The following is a 23,213-nucleotide window of genomic DNA, read 5'->3' on the forward strand; positions in this document are numbered from 1 at the left end:
TGTCATCCAGTCCATTCTCTGCATCTGCATCCTTATTCTTGCCTTGTCATGGGTAGAACAATATTCTTCAAATACCTATATGTGAAATGGAATCACACAATTTGTGTGCTTCAACCCATTTAAGGCTCTCTTGGGGACTTAAAGGAAATAACTCTTCTTATGAATAGTTCTAAAATTTTTGCTCAAACTGACAGAGGTCAAATTATAATCAAGAAACATTCTCTAATATTTACTCTCCTTGTGCTACCCATGATATCAATTATTGCCAATGACACTGAGTGGCACTAAAAGGACCATAGAGAGGGAGAAAAGTGTAGCTGTTCTATACCTCCAGGACTAGCATCCCAGATGGCCCTGCCCTGAGCTTACTCTAAATAAAGCCTCTAGTATGAAAATCCATGAGGAGTCAATTTACAGGGGTTTAAAGGAACCAAATCTCTGATATTTGGGGTTCAGGATTAGGCTCAGTTTCTCTCTAGATGGCTTCTAATTATGGTAGAGTCAAACTCTGAAGCTATAATTTAAAGCTCTAAGCATCCAATTATGTTACAAAAACATAGGTTTTAGAGTCTGAAAAACATAAAACTTTAACTTAATTGGATTACTTTACTTGTGTAATAACTTAATGAAAATTTTGTTTCTTAATCATCAGTAGTTGTGCATTCTAGGAACTATAATAAGTTTGGATGAGGACTGCATGTTATTAAGAATACCTGATTTCTTTTTTTTTAAATCACACCCTTCCCTCAATCATGGCATGAGACTTCTTTGCTGATGATGAAAATTCTGTGTGTGTGACAAGTACGTAAGTAACCAAAGAATTTCACTAATTTCCTTCACAGTTATTTTTACACTTTCAAAATATGTGTCTAAAAATTAACCCATTAAGCGCTTAATATGTACTTTAAAATGTTTCTTTCATGATCAATTAGGATTTATCAAATGTCCAATAGAAATACCAGCAGTTTCTCCTTACCGGTAGATTATCAGTTCCCCATACCCACATGGATACATTACTATTGTATACTTGTAGGATCTTCCCACAGGTAACTGCCAAATAAATAAGGTGATGCAACACATTTATTCTTGACTGTGAGCCTTCGTTTGGTGTAATATCTTCTCTTTGGTCAAGAAAGGGAAATCTTCCCTTCCCAGCATGTTCTTCTTCCTTACCACCTACAGTTTCCTTTCATCTGAAATAGATGAGCAGGACTCTTCCAATTTGCAATATTATTTGGGGACATACAAATGCCATTTCTGGGTATATAACATTAAGAAAGCTGAGCATTTAGATAAGCTTCTTAGCCTAAACCACGGAGAATAAGACCATATACTTGCCTAGTGCAAAACTAGCATCCAGACCTCCTGGCGTCTCCCCACCCCCTTTTCTACTATCTATCTCCTGATGTATTTAAAAGGAGAAAACACAGCTGGGTAGGTTCATATGCACCTTATTTGAGACATGTTCCTAGAAATAAGGTTCAAACTGATTTTTTTTTTTTACTTAGAGATACGTCAATCTTTTGAAACAATCTCTACAAGAACCATGAGGTTATTATTTTGGAATAATGTTTAGAAAAAAGTGGCCTCATATTTGTTCCAACCCAAAAAGGCTTTAGTTTTGAACTGTCAAAGAGAAGTTGTCAAAAGGGCTGACAACAGTACAGAGGACAGGGATACTGAGATGCTTCTATGACTTAAATAATGAGGAATTGATAAATTTAATTGATGACTCATATTGGACAGTGTCCTTTCAGAGACATATTTGTTATTTTTAAAAGAGCAGATTTCTAAAACCTAAGCCCTTAATCTCTATAAAATATTTCCAAATATTTTTTAGGCATATCAATCCTAATTAGGTTGTAAAAGGCCTGAGAATTTGGAAAGGCAAGAGAATGAAGAGGAATGAGGTTGATGGTTCCAGGTTCTCATAGTGCCAATCAGTGCTCAGTTTCTTATCTACAAAGTTAGAAAAAAAACAATGATACTATTAAAATAACTATTACTTCCTCTAAGGGATGCAAAGTACTTATGATGTATCCTCAAATCATTGCAAGGTCTAAAAGAAGGAAAAGGAGCCAGACAAAATAGCTCAAAAAACCCCACTGAGTTCCATTAATGGAAAATGCAGTAACAATAGCCAAGTAGTGTTGTAATTTATCTGTGTTTAAAAATGAAAGAAATTGATGCTCTTGGCTGGCTTCAATTTACCTGCATTCAAAGGAAAGCAAGTTCTCTCTTTAAATTGGAAAGCTTTGGCCACTGGCGATGCTTTCCAATGAATCAGCAGAGCTATATTTAAATTTTAGGATTTTATATCCCAGACGTGAAACCAACACATTCTGGTTAATGGAAAGTAAACAGGAAAAAAACTACACAGTTTTGAAGACCCCTCAAGAGTATAATAAAAGCAAGAGCTAACATTCATACTGCACTTGACTGTTTAGGAAGATCTTTTCACACACGTGATGTCATTCAGTCCTCACAACAACCCTGGGAGGTAAGTGTCATCAGTGCCATTGCACAGCCAAGTAAAGGCAGGCTTTATGTGTTTTTAAGCCATTTGCCTAAAGTCACGCACTTAATAACGTAGGAAGCCAGACTAGATGCAGAGCAGTTTTCTATTTCCCCACCCTCATCCTGCCTCAACCCTGTCTCTCCTCTACTGTGAAACTGTTAGATGGGTGGCAGATTAGAAGGAAGGACCAAGGTATTTTTAATTAAACATGAGGGGACGTTCAGTATCCGGAGTCACTCTTCAGAAGGCTCTCATGTCTATGAATCTGGACTCCCCAAACATGAAGTAATGATATTGTTAATATCCAGTATAGTACAGGATACCTTATAGCACTGGTCAAAACATGTTTACAATGTTCTAGAGAAAACCTATATAGTGTTGGGTTGGCCAAAAATTTCATTCGGGTTTTTGCAAGATGTTATGGAAAAACCCCAATGAGCTTTTTGGCCAACCCAATAGCTTGGCCAATCTACCCATTCTACCCTTCTAATAAAATTGAATATTTATTATACAAATCTGACTTTAAAGCAACTTTACAGTGGGAGAAAAAAGATACCGCCCAGTTGACAACATTTTCTCTACCTATTAGCGTTTTGGTAATCATGCTTTTCACAACCAATAAAACATGAGGAGTCACAGGAGGGAATTGCCAGTTTTAAAGTTAGTATTTTGAAACTGAGGTGATTTATAGCTTCTAACAGAACTTTCCTCTTTCCACTCTTCAACAGGTACCCCCTGCTCAGTATGGCTCAAGCTCTCAGGCACCATCCCACCCAGGCCACAGTTTGAGGCTGCATTTTCTGAAACATAAATTGATTTTACTGAACAGATACATAATTTCTCTGAAGTCTCTTCTAATTCCTTTCAAACCCTAAGGCTGATGACGAGTTTGCTTTGTTCAGGAATAATGCCCCTACATTAACATTATATGGCTTCTAAACCAACCAAGCCTTAGTTATATCAGAAATGAAAAGAAATCTACAGCAAAATATAAAGCCGGAGTGGTTATGAATTTTCCTTTAGAACTATGACTTCTGTTATTTCTGGGAATTAGGCTTGCAGATTTTAGTGTAGCATGTTTTTATTAACATTCTGTATAAAACAATTCATAGCTTTTGCTTGTAGCAATGTAAAAATGCCAACTAGAAACATAGTCTTGTACTCAACAGATTGATTTATCTTATATAAGTTCATTTGTTCTAATAATTTCTGGCTGGATTCAGTCAATGGGCTGAAAAGTCCATTACAGGAGTCAGGCTGCATGAACACAGGGCGCTCAGGTTGAAACAGGAATGAATTTGATAGACTTGGAAGACTTAGGTGAGTCCTTCCATGTTCCTGTACTGTTTGTGGGGCTTCGGTTGTTAGTGAAAGAAGTTTGTTTTCGGCTCATACTGTCAGAATCTTCTTTGTTGAACGTTTGCTTCATGTTTTGGCAGCATGGGAAGCTTTGGACACAGTCTTGCAGAAGATGACCACTAAAAAACATGTATATCCAGGGATTGCAGCAACTATTCAAGGAAGCCAGTAATGCAGTGATAGTGGTGGCTGGGTTTTCCGACTCTGTATGGAAAACATAAGGGGAGAGCATTTAACTAGTCAAATGCAAGTAACGGCATTTTTTTATTGGTTCACAAAAGTGGGAAAATGTTATGGGTCAATATAGAAAATGAAGAATTTTGTTTATCCATCAGGGAAATGGTCGGTGAATGGAAATTGCTTGGTTGTAAAATATTTTCATAAGCAAGATGCCTTGAAATTAATTCGACTATTTTAAATTACTATTAAAATATTTAAGTAGAATGAATAGGACTTTCAAGAGGTTAAAAATATTAAATAGCTTATTAATAAAATTTTGAATCCTTTGTGTTATCTCTAGCATGTGTGAATGGACACAGTGCTTAGAGAATGGCTACCATTTCAGTGAAACTTCTAGAGTCTATAGCCACATATACCAAATTATATCCATCCTGATAACTCAGGCCAAAGTATGACATTATGGGCCATGTTTAGTTATTTTATATTTTTAATATTAAACATTCTTGTAATAAGAAATCTATGCAGAAGGGGTTAGCTGAAATAGGTCCCTGAAAGATGCAATATTTAGTTGTTTTTCTTTGGTTAAAAAGAAAGTTTTTCTTAACCAAAGTTATTTTTCATTTGATTTTAAAAGAAAACCATCTTTGACTGTGGCTTGAATAATTAAATTACATTAGGAAGAACAGATGAATTAAGAAATTCCAACAGTCTTTTGAACTATTTTTTGTATATTTGTACCAGTAAACTACATAAATATAACCTTTCACAGTAGAACTATTGCACTGAGAATATACCTTTTGTAAAGATAAGAATAATCAGTAAGCACTGATTTTCCCTTATTAAATATAAACTTGGGTCTTCTCACTCTTGTTATGCCAGAATAAATTACAGGTTATTTAATCAAACTTTGTGCTAAGATGTTACACTTAAAGGTGATCATGATCCATGACTAAGACTGCATTCAAAAAGAATAGAAATCATCAGCATACCTATGCACAAGTGAAGAACTTTTTATTAATTGTGTCTAAATATTGATAAAGAAATAGACTGAATTTTTTATTTGATTGGCAATAATTAAGAGGCTGCCAAGATCAAACCAGACAGGGAATATAGCATTTATGTTTTATTTTTCATCATCGGTGCTGTTATAGCCTTGCAAGAATTTTTATTTGTTTGAATTAAATTCACTCTCAAATGTTTAATTTGTACATTCATACTGTACATTCAAAGTATATCACAAATACTCCCTAGCCCAATCCCAAATAACAAAAGGAGACATTTCTTCCCAGATACCTAATTCCCAACTATAGTTGTTGTCAGTAACATTTCTGTAATATATTTGATTTGAAAAAAAATTTTTTCCCCTGAAATTTTTTTCAAGATACAATATCAAATAATGCTTTTGGGGATAAGTTCTTGTGAAGCTGGTTTTTCTGGTTTGTGAAGGAATTAAGATCAAACAAGCTAGTAGGTGTAGAGGACATTCTCAGAAAACTACTACAAGAATTGTGTGGAGAGGTGGCCAGCTGTGTGATCAAGTTAGTGCTGAAAGACTAATGAATCATCTAACAAATTTACAGTTTATCAATAATCCTGCCTTGAAATACTGAGGGAAAAAGTGTTAAAGTAATTGTAGGAAAAAAATCAAAACATTATATTAAGAAATGGAACACTAGCTAAATGCCAAATTTACATTATTGACTTAAGAATCTTTCTTCAACATAGTTAATCTTCATATCCCTAGGACCTAACATAAAGTCTGGTAATAATATGCACAATCATATTTATTGACTGGATGAGGAATAAGGAAAACTATTTTCAAATTAAAAACATCTATCTTCAGAAAAATATGTCCATTTTACCCTTACTTTTGGGCGTTTCTACAAAAATTTTACATTGTGGTACCGGCAAAAAGCAGTTGTGACAGTATAAATATTTCCCTGAATCCAAAAGACTTGAAAGCGGAGTACTAACACATCGATTGGCTGACTCTAGGGCACGGTTTTCTGAGCTTGCGGTCTTAGGAGCTTGCTACAAATGCAGAGTCCTGGGCCCCATTCCAGATCTAATGAATGAAAACATCTGGGGCAGGGACCCCACGACTTTGCCTTTTAACAATTCTGCTCAAGGTGTGATTCTCATGCACGAGTTTAAGAACTACTGCTCTAAAGGATAGTATGAAAAGAAACTCTCTCTCACTCTACCACCCCCCCAACTCCCCCCCCTCCACCCCCCGCCATGGAACTTTTTCCATTGTCCCGACACCTACCGACCCAGGGGAAATTCTTATCCCAGACAGACCACATCTGGATGATGAAGAAGGGCGCCCAGCAAACGATGTAAGCCGTGACGATCACTAAGGTCATCTTCACCGTGCGGATCTTGGCGCGGGAAATGGTCTTCACGCTGCTGACACATGGCGCGAGCAGGAGCCCCTGCTGGAAGGCGCCACCCACGCCCTGGGCGCGGGCACACCTGCCCTGGCGCACCGCTGTCTTTCCGCGGATGTTGCGCCAGATGTGGTAGCAGATGAAGCCGTAGCAGGTGCCCAGGATGACCACGGGCGCCACGAAGATGCTGCCCGTCATCCAGGTCACGTAGGCGGGGAGACCCCAGGGCTGGATGAAGTTGGCCCAGCAGTCGTAGGCCTTGGTGACGTTGCTCACCTCGACCACGGAGAAGACGAAGTACTGTGGCGTGCTCAGCACGAAGCTCAGCACCCAGGCGGCGGCGATCATGAGGCGCGAGCGGCGCGCCGGCTGCTGCAGCGTCTTCAGCGGGTGGCACACGGCGATGTAGCGGTCAGCGGTCATGACCACCAGCATGTAAGCGGAGGCGAACATGGCGAACACCTGCAGGTGCTTCACCACGCGGCAGAGCCCGTCTGGTCCGCGGAAACGGTAGGTGATATCCCAGCACAGCTGAGGCAGCACCTGGAAGAAAGCGACGGCCAGGTCGGCCAGGCTGAGGTGGCGGATGAAGAGGTGCATGCGGGACGTCTTGCGAGGCGTGCGGTGCAGCGCCAGCAACACGCTGCTGTTACCCAGCACGGCCACCACGAAAATCACGGCCAGCACGGCGATCTCCAGCTTGGCCAGCTCCTCGTTGCGCTCGTCCGACTGTGGGCCGCCGTCTTTCCCAAGCGCCCCCGCTTCCCCGCTGGTGTTGGCGCCGCCGACAGCCAGAAGCCACCATGGGCTGGAGTTGCCCGCGGACTCCGCGCCGGGGCTCCGGGAAAAACGCATGCTGTCCATGCTGCGCCCCCTCGGCCTCTGCGGAGGCCCGCTCCCTTCCCGCCTCCTTGCGCGGTGCTCTCGCTCCTTCCAGCACTCGTCGCGAACCCGGCTCTGCTCTCTCTCCAGCGGGTGTCCCCGGGCGCAGCGTCCCACCAGCCAACTCAGCTGCTCTTGGTCGAATCGCCCGCCCCTTTCTCTGTTCTGCCCTTTCTCAACTCCGGCAAAGCTGGGAAGGTGCGCTCGGAGTCTCTGAAAGCACTGGGCTCCAAACTCAAGTTATTGATGCGGAGTTTGTTTCACCAGATCGCACTCCCTCTCTCCCCGTGGCTGAAGACTGCTGGGTGCCTACTCTTGCCACCTCCCTCCCCTCTGCCCCCGGGCTTTTCTTTTTTTTCCCCCTCTACGTCGGCGATTTGTCCTTTTTGCATCACTGCTGTAGGGGTGGGGCTGGGAATTCGCGGATTACTCGGCGTAATGGGGGGTTGATCTTGGCGCTTTCCCTATCTTCTCTTCTAAAAAAACTTAACTGGACATCTCGTGCCTTTTCAGAGCTTACCGTGATTTCCTCTAGCCTCCCTCAATAGTCACCTTAACCCCGCATTTGACTTCAACAATCACGGTCGGCGTGATACCTAGAAATTCCCAGTCCACTGTCCGCCCTGGTGCTCTTGAACCTGAACTTGGCGCGCGACCCCCACAGGCTCCATCCCGGATTTCGCCCTCCGCCGCGAGTCCGCCCATCCCCGGAAGCCAGGCTAATTTTATTCTCAGGGCAACTCGGCTACACGAATTTCGTGTCTCACTGCCCCTCTCCTCTCCACCCTCCTCTGCAGGGTAACAACTGGGTGACTTAAAGGGCTCTCTCTTCCCGGTAACTTCTTTGATGCCTGTTTTTTGTTGCCCGGGAGGACGCACTCACTTATCCCACTGCAGTCCCTGCGGCTGCCTGCCGTGCACGTATCTACAGCTGGGAAAAGGAACTTCTCCTAGTTTTCCAGTCGTCCCCGGCCCCACTCCCACCCCCAGGCTGGGGGCGGGTTGCGGGGTGGATGGGACTTACGGAGTTTTCTCTAAACACGATTCCTGGGGTTTTCTCCGGGAAAAGCCTGATTCCCACAGCTGGGATGGGCGGGAATTAGGCCACAGTAGTCCGTAGGGACTTCGTCTGCTTACTGCTGAATCGGGGGGGAAATCTCTTCGGGTGGGCGAAGAGCAGCTGCCTGAGAGCGGTGGCCCAGGCAGCGCTGTCCAGTGCACCGGGGTGAAAAGCGCCAGGTTCCTTGAGCTCGTTGGTGAGAAAGAGGCAACCTCCAGGCAGAAAAGAGGCCCTCTGAAGCAAAGAGGGAAAAGACCACCTACCCATTAATTAGTTACTCTGGACAGCTGGAGCCCAAGCTGCGCGGCAGGAGGCGGGCAGAAATATTAACTAAGTGAGCTCTGCCTTTAAACTTTGGTGAAGGTATACTTTAAAGGATGGCAAGGGGGAGCTGTTTTCAGGCTATTTCAAAAAAGAAGAAAAAAGTAAAAAAAAAAAAACAAAAAACACTTTGTAAGGTTATCTACTCGATACACGAACATGACTTTTTGTGGGCCATGGTATAAATTTGATTGTCTGAGAAGAATATGAAATGTAGGCAGAGACCAGAAGATTTTCTGAGGTGCAGTTCTCAGCGATAATTCCACTTTGCTTCCCAGTTCATGCACGCTGAGTCCCAAGGCTGGACTCTACCCTGGGAGTCCTTCATTGTGGCTGCATAAGCCTCGGTTTATACATCTTTAAAATGAATGAAAGTACCTGCCTTAACTACTTATGAGGTTACTTTGAGGATCAAGTAGGACGATGTTCTGTATGGGGAAATGCTCTCAAAACTACGAGATGTGTGTTGTCTCACTTTCTCCAAGATATCCAGGAGGCAAAAGATTTGAAAAGTTCGGAGATGTCAATATGTAAAATATTTCCAGACCACCTGACTGGAAATATCTTTCAAGCAATTAGGTAATAGTCACTGACTAAGAGAGGTGACCTTCTTTTAAGTCACAAATTACATTATTAGTGCTGCATATGAGAAATAATGTTGTCTGACCTTAGTGTCCCAGAGTATTTGTAAAAGTGGTCCGTTGGCCAGAACCTGGCAAGTTTATTGCTCTTGGGCCTACACCTTTGTGCTTTTAGTTTTCCTGAAGGGAAGGAATCTGCTGTACAGGGTCCAAAGTTCCTTTGTGTGTTCTTGTTCCAGAGAGATGGTGTGATAGCCTCTCAGGAAATCATTCATCTATGTCAGGCCCTCTGATCCAATAATAAAACTGTATCTAATTTATAAAAATAACTTGTTAGGTTACATTGGTGGGCACAGTTGGAAGATATTCTTCTTCAGTGAACAATAGTACTAATAACTCATGTGTATTGTATATATACACATATATATGATACATATGTATATACATATATATATTAAAAAAAAGTTTGAGGAAGATTCCAGAACCCAGTCCTGCTTTTAATCTATGCAGTTTTAAAAATGTGTTTGTCTTGGTTTTACTGGTTCACTATTCAAAGGAAACCAGGACCACTGAAATACTGACTCATTATTCATGTACCTGCTATAAAAATTACTCAGTGGAGGGTGAAGGAATTGTGGTCCTAAAATGTGAAAAGAACATAGCATTTTCTGTGGCATCTTGTGCTTTGTCTTAGAGCAGTTTGTATTTGCTCGGTACTTCTTGTGTTAATGCTTATTACTTTCCCCATCTTACTTTCAGTGGGTTTCAGTTAACATATTTTAGGGGTTAAATAATGAAAAGAAAAGAATGGAAGTTGTTCCTGCATGTTCTGGACTAACCTTTCTTTGCCAGTCTTCCTTCTTCCAGTTTGCAATTCCATATGTTTAAGAAGTATTTCAGTTAATGAAAACAGGCACTCCTTTCCCATACTACAATAGCTGTGTGACTTTGTTTTAATCTTTGAGGTTCAAATTTGTCATCTGTAAAATCTTCGTGATAAAACATAATGCAGTGCCTGCAAGGATTATATAAGTGGTCATTTATGTTTCTGGAATTTCATGGATATTCAAAACACTAATTCTCCCTTTTTCCCCCAAATATGTAAATATCCTCCATGTTACTTGTTATTTTGCCAATAAGATTTTTCCTTCCAGTTAAAGTATTTCCCCAGCTCTCTTTGGTGCAATAGAAGATAATGGTAGGTTTTCTATAATAAAAGAGTTTCACAGTTGAATATATTGAGGGAAGTGCTGTATTTGCATCTTATCTTCTCCTAGAGAATCATACATAAAAAACCTCTGAAAAACGTACTTAACTGTGTTTATCAATGTTTCCCGAAGCTATTTGACCATGAAAAACACCCATCCTTTTACTTTCCTCAGGGAATAGTGATGAACATGTCATAGGACAATGGATACAGTTTGAAGAACACTGAGTAAATGTACTTGGAGTTTCAGAACTCTTGGGGACTACCACCAGATTTAGTCAAATCAGGAAGTCCAGGGGCAGGGATGCCCAAAATCAAAGGGTTACATTTAGTTTATTGTATTACCTTATGTACTGCTTTATAGCTGCAATCAATATGTTCTTCTTCCTCTCCTTAAACTTTCAGTTTACTTCCCTTTTCTTAGTGAGAAAAGGGAAGAAATCTATGTGTAGGAGCATCCATTTTACTTCCATATCCCACAGTGACTCTTTCCCCTTCAATTACAATTTATTTATTTATTTATTTATTTATTTATTTATTTAATTTATTGGCTGCATTGGGTCTTCATTGCTGCGAGTGGGCTTTCTGTAGTTGCAGAGAGCAGGGGCTACTCTTCGTTGTGGTATGCCAGCTTCTCATTGTAGTGGCTTCTCTTGTTGCGGAGCACAGGCTCTAGGCCTATGGGCTTCAGTAGTTGTGGCTCGTGGGCTCTGGAGCACAGGCTCAGTAGTTGTGGTACACGGGCTTAGTTGCTCCACAACATGTGGAATCTTCCCCGACTAGGGCTCGAACCCGTGTCCCCTGCATTGGCAGGCAGATTCTTAACCACTGTGCCACCAGGGAAGCCCTCAATTACAAATTAATGACACTCCAGTTACAGGGCTAGACTACAGGGCTGTAGTCTGGTATTCATGCCATTACTTCTAGCAAATCAACAAATATTTGTTGCACATCACTCTGCTAAGTCTTGAGCTGGAAACAAAGAGGTATGTAATGGTCACTAACATTTAGTAAACACTTTGGGCCAGGCACTCTCACAAGCGCTTTACTTCATTTAATCCTCCCAATGACCCTATAAGGGATGTACTCATTATTTCACTTTACATTTGAGGAAACACACGCAGAGGGACAGAGAGGTTAAATAACTAGCCTTGGGTGACACAGTTGGTCAGTAGTAGAATAAGGATTTGAAGAGAAGCAATTGACTCTGGCAGAATTTACAATATTAACCATCACACTGTACTACCACCTGTGAGCCTAATGTTCCTGCGTCTTACTGACTCATATGGGGTACTTGGTTGGTTACTTAACATTTCATTTGTGTTTGATATGTTCTCCTTTAAGACTAAGAGATCAGGTAGGATCTGCTCTGGTTATTCTATATCTTTGGTTTTCTCTTTAGTAAACTAAGTATAGGATACTAGTAGTAGTAGTAGAATAACTAATAATAGATAATATTAACATTTACCAACACTGATTAAGCTCTTAATTCATGAACTAAGAGTTTTAAATTTATTATCTTATTTATTTGTTTACTTATTTATTTTTGGCTGCATTGGGTCTTCGTTGCTGTATGCAGGCTGTCTCTAGTTGTGGTGAGCGGGGGCTACTCTTTGTTGCGGTGCGGGGGTTTCTCATTATGGTGGCTTCTCTTATTGCAGAGCACAGGCTCTAGGCATGTGGGCTTCAGTAGTTGTGGCACACGGGCTTAGTAGTTGTGGCTTGCAGGCTCTAGAGTGCAGGCTCAGTAATTGTGGCGCATGGGCTTAGTTGGTCTGTGGCCTGTGGGATCTCCCTGGCCCACGGATGGAACCCATGTGCCCTGCATTGGCAGGTGGATTCTTAACCACTGTGTCACTAGGGAAGCTCCAAATTTATTCTTTAATATTTCCAAATAATTTTTAAAATATACTGTATATAGGAATATACTTATTATTATCGCACTTTACAGGTAAATAAAACAAATGTTAGGGAGGTTAAGCAACTTAACCAAAGTCACAAGACTCCAAGTGGCTGAGCTGAGTCACACAATGGTCCATTTGAAGTCCAGGCCTGGGTTCTAACCTCTGTGCCCTACTGCCTCCCATATACATCACAAGCATTAACACATATTTGCAGAAAGAATTAACAAACATTGTAATAGAAACTGGTTTTTGAATGCTGAAGGAACATAAAATTCAGGAAGTGTTTGATGATTGGATAAATTAGGGTTGAATTCTTTTTTTTTTAATTAATTTTATTTATTTTTGGCTGCGTTGAGTCTTCATCGCTGTGCGGGCTTTCTCTATTTGCGGAGAGTAGGGGCTCCTCTTCATTTGGATGCGCAGGTTTCTCATTGTGGTGGCTTCTCTTGTTGCAGAGCATGGGTTCTAGGTGCGCAGGCTTCAATAGTTGTGGCTCATGGGCTTAGTTTGCTCCGTGGCAGTGGGATCTTCCCGGACCAGGGCTCCAGGCCCGTGTCCCCTGCATTGACAGGTGAATTCTTAACCACTGCACCACCTGGGAAGCCCTAGGGATGAATTCTTGAGGACCCATGCTTAAGCACCTAAATCTCTCTAGAATCTCCATGAAAACAAAGAGTCGGCATTTATATCTAGAGGGTCTTAAATGATTCTGGTCATCTTTCTGCCTCATGAATCCTGGACAGGTAAGTGTGTATTTGATTTAAAATTACCCAGTGAATGATTGCCTTTAACGCACACACACACACACACACACACACACTGAATTCTAAAAAATGCTGCATGTCAACCATGGAAAAACATGAGATCTTCATTATAATACTATTTACACTATGGGGTCAAATGAAAAATGAGGACAGAATTTGGTCCTATTTAAAAAGTTTTATTTTCTTATGTGGTAAAATGGACTTGCCTGTTAGAATACAGGGCTATGGCATTAAAGAGAGGCTACCATGCTCAACAAAATCTTGTGTCCTAATATTTGTTGATGAAAAATTAAAATCTCATCCCTTGTTTTGAATTTGAAAAATTCTTTCTAAGTCAATTAATACAGCGTTTGTAGAAAAGCCACTCCAAAGGAAAGGATTTCTAAATTCATTATTATTTATATCATACATTTAGAAAATGTTTGCATTTAAAAATTATGTGGTTGATTTAGTTTAAAACTTAAAAAAATATAAACACATTTAAAATGTTGAGTTTAAAAATTTTGCTCCTGATGAATTAATATTTATTTGGATTCTCTGCATATTCATAGTCCAGCAACTTTGATATTATGCCTAGAATTTGATAATCATCAAGACACAGCCTTTTAGGGAGTTGGCAGCATCAAGTCTGCCTCTGTGTATTTATTAGCTCCTCTTTTCACAAGAGAAAAGGTTTGTGTTGTTGGAAGGATGCTGACATCAGGAATTGTGATGCTGTCATTATTTTGTTTATCTACAGTGAATACTATCTTTGTAAAATAGGCAAAAATTCTTCTTGCTTCTTTTCTTTTTTGAGGTTTGACAAGGGGCTAGTTTCAAAGAAATGCATTCCGTTTCCCTCCTACCTCTTCTGTCTGTCACCTCACACACACTTGCCAGATGCTTGAAAGTTCCTGAAAGTCTCTTTTTTTCCTGTTACCAGGGAGGAATGTGATTAATATGAAATATGTTGCATTCTATTTTCTATTAGGATTTTCATGGTGATAATTACATATTTACAACTAATTTATCACTGGATAAAGCAGACGTTGCCTGAGAAAAGGTTTAATCCATTTGGACTAAATGTATATATATATATGTAAGAATCTCTAAAGTTGAATTTCTCTAAATATATTTAAGATATGGATGTGAAATAGAATAGGTTTGAAATACTTGGGGCTTTGCCTCAGTGTTCCCAAACACACCTTTATTTGAAAATGTTTTCTGATTACAAGGTAAGTCAGTAGAATGAAATAACTATAAAGACATGATCATTACAATTTCCTAAGTACCTGCAATCAAATGGATGTCTGATCCTCTTTATTTATTCCTACATGGAATATAGTATTAAAAAGGAAGAATTAATATGTAACTGAACTTGAGGGAAGACTTTTACACTTTCCAGAATCTCTGCTTATCTTTGTATTTGAAAAGCTGGTCCATCTTCTCAAGAATTTAACTATTCTTTCAGTGAGGATCTATCACAGCCATGCAGCATTTTAAAAAGCTGCTTCACACAACTAAATTCTGTAGGGATTTATTTTATCATAATGGAATGATAACTTGGAGTATTCAGCCATAGAAGACCTGGGCAGACAAAAAATGGAGCACATTTTAAATATTACTTTTACTGTGGTTATGAATAAGGGGAAAAAGAAAAGGAAGGTATATATACCTTCTTATATATAAATGAAAATATATTCATTTATAATGATAATAGCTGTATTTTTCTGCCTAGAACAATATTATTTTAAAAAGATGTGAAAGCAGAAAAAAAGTAAAGAAAATTTAAAATGATTCATACTACTCCCAGCATCCATAGATAATCACAGTTACCATTTGCTTATGCCTTTCCAATTCTTTTCTTTTGTAAAACTAAAACTAGACCATTTTATATAATACAATCTGATTTTTCAAATTCATAATGTATTGTAAACTTTTCTACATGTCATTGAATATTCTTCTATATCATCAATTTTATGGCTTCGGACTTCTCCATCCCATTGACGCATCTAACATTTATTTTATATATTTTCCTTTTCTTGAGGGGACGGAGTTTTGGCCTCCTGGATTTCTTAGGTTCTCTCTTCACCCCAGCACCCACCCTGCCCTCCTGCCTGTTACACAGAATGCTGATTACAGATACCTCTTTCCTCACATCCATGTTTATTCCCTAAGGTTAAATTTCTGGAAGTACAATTACTGGGTCAAAGGTTATATAAAATTTTGATCTTATTATCAAATCACAATATATCAGCCTAATTATATAGTATATAATAATTAATCAGCAATGCATGGGTGTACCTATCTCCCACAGCTTTATGAGCATAGAACCTCTTCACTGAAAACAATCTTTCCAAATTTGATCAATGAATAAATAATTGTTTGAATGTGTATTGCTTGATAATGAGGTTAAATATTTTCATAAACATCTTATCTAATTATATTTCTTCTTTTGCAAATTAGTTACTCATATTTTTAGTACATCTCTGGTAGCATTCTTAGTTTACTTTTTGATTTGGAAGCATTCTAATATATATATGATATTTTCCCCAGTTTATCATTGACCTTATTTAATTTGCTTTTAAATTTAATTTCTATTTCTTTACTTTCTAGTGGGGTTGAATATATTTTCAAATATTTCTAACTTTTTGTATTTATTCTTTTGTATATTGCTTATATATATCTTTTGATTAATTTTCTATTTGGCTATACCTCTTTTGATATTGATTGGTAAGAATTATGAACACATATTTACATATTTTGTCAATACAGAAGTTTTTAGTTTTCCTCTAGTCATATTTATCAAACACCTCATTCAATGCCATGCTTAGAAAGTCTTTTTTCAAATTGAAATTACAGTAGTTATGTATATATGCATTTTTATTGATGTATATTGTTAACTTTTAGGTTTTCATGTCACTTAGAACTTATTTTGGTGTCAGGATTGAATTAGGAATTCTGCTACCCCCTTGCAATGGCTAGTTATTCCAGTATCACTTATTGAATAAACAATTCTTAGGTATAACCAGAACCCTCCAATCCATTAACCTGCCAACTTTTGTTGTGCATCAGCATTCTCTAGGTCCTCACTTATCTCCTTACCTATTTTACATTCCATAGTCCATTAGTTTAATTAATTCTTTTGCATTCACATTTCTCCTTGTGCCCTCTTTTTAAAAAGTTGTACTTCCCATGGAAAAATTCCACTTTTGGTTAAATGCATTTTTGCTCCTGTAACAGAGCGCCTGAAATTGACGAGAAAAACACAATGACTGGTCACAGGGCGACCGGTGCTGACTGGTCTCATTTTACATTGATAGTCATAAACCTCAAGTGGTTTGCGATGCCGAAGTCCTAATATATTTACCAAGTTTATGTAGCTTTCCTGCTTAGCAAGACAAGTCTTCCACCCCTTATTTTGTTTTAATTTCCCATAACCCCCTACCTTCCTCACTCTCACCTAATGATCTTCATTCTTATTTCACATAAATGGACATAAATCAGAAGAGAAGTTAACACCACTTCCTTTATTGATTTACCTGCAGCCATACCCACATCTTCTGCCTCTACTTCTTTTATGGTGTCAATTTCCCCATCTTCTCACCAGTTCACTGGATCTCTTCCCCTCTAATCTACTTAAGGATTTTGCTTCTGGAATCATCCTCTTCCCCTCTCAACTGGCTTATTCCCATCAGCTTATAAATATTCTGTGATATCTCCCATCTTAAAAGCAAAACTTTTCCTTGACCTCATAAACCCCATAGTTTTTGCTCCATTTTTCTGCTCTCCTTTATATAAAAAAAAATCCATCTCTATATATCCTGTCCCCAATTCTCTTTTAAGCCTCCTTTTTCTTACAGTTGCAAATAAAGTATGGTAGCATATAACATTTGATAATACATATGTAGCTAAAGTCATGAATCATAAAAACAAAGTCGTTACACATGAACTTATCACCTTACTCAAGAACTAAACTACACTTTGCATTAACCAGTATGTTCCTTCCTTCTCTCACCCTCCTGCCTTCTCAATTAGCATAGATAATAATTTATACTTTTTATGTCCTTTCATTTCATAAAAACAAATGGTTGTATTACAGTTGTGTACATATATGTGTGTGTGTATATATATGTGTGTGTGTATATATATATACACAGAGAGAGAGAGAGATCCCTAACATTATATTGGTTAGTCAGGCTTATTTTTTTAAGGTATATAGTGATGATATCATATTATATATAATTCTATGTAATTTGTTTTTGCCACTCCATGTTAGAAACTTTTTTTTCATGTTAGAAATATTAAGATGCATGCATGTTGTTACATAGGCAAGGATTCATTCATTTTAAATATAGTTTACTGTTCATTCTATGGATATGCCAAAATTTATTTCCTTGTCAATGAACATCTGGAATGCATTAAATTTTTTGCTCTTATAAATAATGCCATTATGAACATTCTTGTTTATTTCTCCTGACACAGATGTACAAGAGATCTGTAGGAAACATATCTATGAGCAGAACTGCTGGGTCATAGCATATATGAATATCCAAACTGTATTCCAAAGTGGTAGTTCTTTCATTCGCAGCAGTTTAGTTACCATTATTTCATGTTCTTGCCAACACATATTATTGTCAGATTTAATTTTCATCAGTCTAGATTAAATGGTATTATCACTGTGGTCTTAATTTGCATATTATTGGTTACTAAGAATGTTGAACATATTTTCATATATTTATTGGCCATTATTTTTCTTTTTTTTGTTTGTTTACTGCTTCTTTCTATAGGTTTCCCAATATACTACTGGTTATTTGTCTTTTTTCTTGTTGATTTAGAGAAGTTCCTCATATATCTGGATACTAACCCACAGTATATCTTTTTGTCTAGTTAGAGGTTAGTCTTTCTCTTGTATTGATGCTATCTTTTCATAAATAACAGTTATTAATTTTACTGTACCTGAGCTTACTAGTTTTTTCTTTCATGATTAGCCTAATCATCTTTCATGTCTTGCCTAAGAAATTCTTCCCCATATCAAGGCTTTATAGATATTTTAATATTTTCTTCTTATAAAAGGTTTTAAATTCTGTCTACACATTTAAGTCTTTAACACACTTGGAAATGATTCTTGTTGATGGTGGGAGACAGGGATCTATTATCATTGTTTGCTTCATATAGATGACGAATTGATTCAGCAGAATTTATAGGAAAAAAAACTCTTCTCCTTTCCCTGTTGATCTGCAATGACAGTTTTGTCATAAATCAAATTTTCATATTTATGTAAATTTTTTAGATTGTCTTTTCCTATTCCAAACTCACACTGTCTTATTTTTATAGTTTCATAACAGGTTTTGATTTCTATTTGGACAATTATCCCTCTTTTTCCTTTTCCTCCTCCCTCTTTCCCTCCCCTTCCCCATATCAGATAGTTTATGCTAACAATGTTGTTTATGGTGGAGGGCCACAGTATATCAGTTTCACCTCAGGAGGTGCTGGAGACTGAGAAACTAAGGTCCATTACATGGGCACTCCATGGTTGGCAGTACTTTCAGCATGTTGCCACACGTTGTCACTGGGAGAATTAAATGCTATCTGTATGACTCCATTGGGCGAGCACAACTGGAATGTCATGCTTGATCTCTCCAGAACCCAGTGCTCTGTGCCTTTCTTCTTTGCTAACTTTAATCTGTATCATTTGCTGTAATAAGCTGTAAACATGAGTATAAGAGCTTTTGTGAGTTCTGTGAGTTATTCTGGAGAGTCACTGAATCACTCCCTCCAGGTTCAAAGGATTTAGAGTAAAGCACAGCAATCTCTATTTTTAACAAGCATATGAGTGGTCTGTGTGTTGTACTTGGCAAAACACTGAAATATCCCACAATATCCACTGCTATCAGAGCTCATTCTGCTTTAGTTACCATTAAAATTTATCACATTAGGTGATTGCATATCCCAGAGTTCCATGCCACCAGATATGTCTTCCCCCTCTATCTCCTGTCACACAGGGTTCTGGGAAGAAGTGTTTGAATTAACTCAGGAAGAGACAATCAGTGGAGTCATATCTCTTGCACACTCAACTTACATTAATTCAACTATATCCCAGACTGAGCGAGAAGAAGAGAGAAACTGGGAAGGTAGTGCAGTGGACTCTGCTTGGAATTTCACCTATTAAGCACATGCCCTGAAAGGAGGATAAAATGAATCAATTCTTTTCTCAGTTTGGTTCAGTTCCCAGTATCTCTCATCTTAAAATGCTGTGTGTGATCCAGGGTATTGATTGTTCAAACAACATTATCCTCAGGCACAAACCAGCATGTTTTCTGACTTGTAATGCTAGAGTAGACACTGCTTGTGTTTGACTCAGAGAGAGGTAGTATGTTCATCTTCATGAAGCCTTACTTGGAGAATTTTCAAGGGTCATTTGGACTGTACCAGTTTTTTACTTTGTTTACTGACTTTAGGACCATACCTGGTATCATACCAAACTTCCCTGAACTGGTGGGTGGTCAGGATTCTTAACCATCTCTGAAAATGCTAGCGGGGAGTTTACGTGTTTTCTGTATGGAGTGAAAGCTTTGAAATTAATTAATTAATTTCTAGTGAGCTAGAAATTAACAGAGGGGCCACAGCTGAACCTTTTATGCTTATTTACAAATGAGTTGTGCTGTTTTGTTCTTAGGTGAGGTGACCATAACATTGTTCTTTCAAATTAACTTCATCTGTCTTAGAGAGTGCAGACATTTTTCCCAGATTCTTGCAAATGCTTGATCCCTTTCCCCTGATTTCCAGAATTGTCATGGCTTTTTGCATTTTTGCAAATCCACATGTGTATTTTAAAGGGAATTTAGAAGTAAGCATATTGAGTACTAATAGCTGAATCTTTTCTAAAATAGGAAGTTTCTTGAAACACTTTAACGCAGTGTCTCCATTGGAAGGGCATTTGCTTTTAATGTACATTCAAATGGTAATGTGAAGATTACCATCATGTTATGACAAATATTTTTCTAGTATAATACTGATTATTTCCTTATATGTTTTGATGCTGAAAATTACTACCAATTTTCAACATTATCCTAGTTTCCTACAATTTTGGTGCTTTTCCAAACTCTCACCTTTTGTTGAGGTCCTAATATAGTATTATTTAAGCAAAAAGGCAGCTCATGCCTTTTAGTGATGGTATTAGAAGCCACGTCTCATAAGAAACTAATCTTGGGAAGGAATATCATTTAAAATAATTCCATTAAGTATTTTTGTGCTTAGAGCTTTTGTCTTACCATGCTTTTTATCTTTAGGAAATTGTAAGTCATACTACCTCCTCCTAATAAGACTCTGTATATGTCAATTTAAACCATGGAGAAAGCAGCTTTGTCAAAACAGAGTCCTGTGGAAAGGCAGCATTAAATTAATTCTTGTCTCTCCTGACAACTCTCTTCATAGCAAGTTGTTTTACTTTTGATGTTCTATTTTTTAAGTGAGAAATTATTAATATTTGATGAAAAGTAAATATTAAAACAAGTTTCTCCCTTAAGGAGAATATCGTCAAATGTTTCCTCTACTTTTCTCCTGGGAAACAGAAAAAATATATACATGGAATGAAAAGAATATTACCTAAAGATGTTGCTTCTGATTTTCAATGAAATGTTCTAGCATTTCTGAATGTTTTGGAAAAAAAAAAAAGCTTTCTGTTGTTTTTCTGACGGTAAAGAAATGATGAAGTTTGGGAATAATAATGACTGCAGGAAGATTGCCCTGCCTGTGAGTGAGCTTTTCTTCAACCTACTTACTGTTTTAAAGTGAGTAACATAATTGGGGCCAAACTGGTGAAATGAGTCCTATATATTACCCTCCTATAAAAGACCCAGATACAATAAATTTTGTAGCTCATTTATTTTCCTTGTTATCAATAGGAAAATAATATATTGGAATGAGCTATCATTAAATACAGATTAACAAGATAGTCAAGTCAGTAAGATAACACAGATGAAAGCTTTCATTTACCAGACTGCAGAAAATTGAGAGAACAATAAAGTAATGCTACCAACATGCTGAGGGGAAACATTTGTCAATCTGAAACTGACATGAAACCATGATCTTAGGAGAACATTAAAGACATCCTCAGGTACATAAACTTTGAGAGTTTCTAGCCACAGTCCTTCCCCAGAAAACTGTTACAGGATATATTTCAGCAGGAAGAGAAATTATCTCTCAGGAAGAAACCACGGTAAACTTATTAAAGAAGTCAGAAAATAATTTGAATAGTTATTGCTTGTAAAACAATGTCAGATTTATGTTTATGTGTTTAATAAAAAAGGTAAAATAATATTTTGAAAAACAAAAATAGGGACTTCCCTGGTGGTCCAGTGATTAAGACTCCGTGTTTCCAATGCGGGGCGGGGCGGGGGGAGGGGGGGGGCCCAGGTTTGATCCCTGGTCAGGGAACTAGATCCTGCATGCCACAACTAAAGATCCCGAGCATGCTGCCACTAAGACCCCAGGGCAGCCAAATAAATAAATAAATAAATAAATAAATAAATATTTTTTAAAAATAAAAATAAATGTAAGGAATAGGATCTTCAGTGGGCTTAATGGGCTAGGATGTAATCATGTTTAGCTGGGGACAGGAATATGGAATAAATTTAGATGCTGTTTGCCATATGCAGTATTTCTAAAATGGTCCCTCAAAATATTCCTCCTTAATCCCTGGAAGCTGTGAATGTGCTGAGTTATCACTCCTGTGATTGTGTTTTGTTTATAATGGTGTTGACCCTAAGACAGGGAGATTATGTAAGTTGGGCCTGATCTAATCACATGGGCCCTTAAAATTCAGAGAGCTTTCTATGGTAGGCAGTAGAAGTTAAAGAGGGATTAGAAGCACAAAGCGGGATTCAGTGTGTTGTTGCTGGTTTAAAGAAGTAGGAGGCCACATGAAAAGGAATTGGGGCAACTTCCTGGAGCAGTTAGAAGCCCTCACTGACAGCCAGCAGGAAAGGGGGACCTCAGTTCCACAACGGCAAGGTCAACAGTTTGAATGAGCTTGGAAGCAGATTCTTTCCTAGTACCTCTGAACGAGAGCACAGGCTATTCAACATCTTGATATTGGCTTGTGAAACCCAAAGCAGAGAACCCAATTGGGTCATGCCAGACTTCTGACCTACAGAAAAAGGAGCTACTATGTTGCATTGTTATTACATTTGTGGTAATTCGTTACTCAGCATAGAAGATTAATGTGTTGTTAGAAACTTTTATAGTTAAGTATGCTTGTTAAAAACTAAGGAAATCAATAAAAGGGAATGAAAATCTATAACTTCCAAACTAGCTGAAGACATGGAATGTAGTGAATTTTATCAAGCAAAGAAAAGTCTCAGAAGGCAGAAAAATTCATAAAGCAAACTTAGAGGACACAAAAATAAATAGAGGGGAGAAGAAAGATGGCGGCAAAGTAGAAGGACATGGAATGCATCCCTCTCCAGAGATGCATCGGGAATATATCAAAAGATGCAATAATTCCCACAGAGAACCAACTGAACTCCAGCAGATGACCTTGGACACCAGAAAGGACTGCAAAGATCCCAACATAACCGGAAAGGACAGAGGGAAAAAAAAAAGGAGAAAGAGGAGGAGAAGAAAGGAAAGGGACAGGTCCCACACCCTAGGACAGGAGGATCTGAAACACGGGGGAGATTGCTGAATTTGGGGAAACATCCCTTATCTGACAGGAAAACCCCTTCTCCAACTGGGAATTTCCCTGGATCAGAAGGGAGACATTTGGGACTGTTCAAAGAGGGTGAAGTGGCTGATATGTGGCAGACGGGAAAGAGTGAGAAACACACAGAGGGTCCGCACCATGGCTCAGCATGTCTGGACTGAGACGTTGGTTCACAGCTGAACAGGGGGTCTGGGAGCTGGAACGTGTGAACCAGAGAACTGGTTCAGGGTGAGAAACATTGTTGGCAGTGGGGAGATGGACTGAAAGGACAGGAGGGAAGAAATCCACAGTGGAGAATGCCTACTGTGGAAAGCTGGGCAGCCATGGTGGCGGCTTGATACTGCTGAATCACAAGCAGGGGG

General features: G+C 38.7%; 1 protein-coding gene across 1 annotated transcript; it reads right to left on the bottom strand.

Annotated features, from left to right (window-relative positions):
• Positions 1-3,581: 3,581 nt before the first annotated feature.
• On the bottom strand, positions 3,582-7,946 carry AVPR1A (arginine vasopressin receptor 1A). Its single transcript, XM_057742621.1, has 2 exons — positions 6,327-7,946; positions 3,582-4,081 (listed from the first exon to the last, which is right to left on the bottom strand). The coding sequence occupies exons 1-2, from the start codon at positions 7,309-7,311 to the stop codon at positions 3,795-3,797; spliced, it is 1,272 nt and encodes a 423-aa protein (XP_057598604.1). The 5' UTR covers positions 7,312-7,946; the 3' UTR covers positions 3,582-3,794.
• Between the last annotated feature and the right edge of the window lie 15,267 nt (positions 7,947-23,213).

The sequence above is a fragment of the Hippopotamus amphibius genome, chromosome 7 (assembly GCF_030028045.1).
Source record: "Hippopotamus amphibius kiboko isolate mHipAmp2 chromosome 7, mHipAmp2.hap2, whole genome shotgun sequence".
In the NCBI taxonomy this organism is placed as follows: domain Eukaryota; kingdom Metazoa; phylum Chordata; class Mammalia; order Artiodactyla; family Hippopotamidae; genus Hippopotamus; species Hippopotamus amphibius.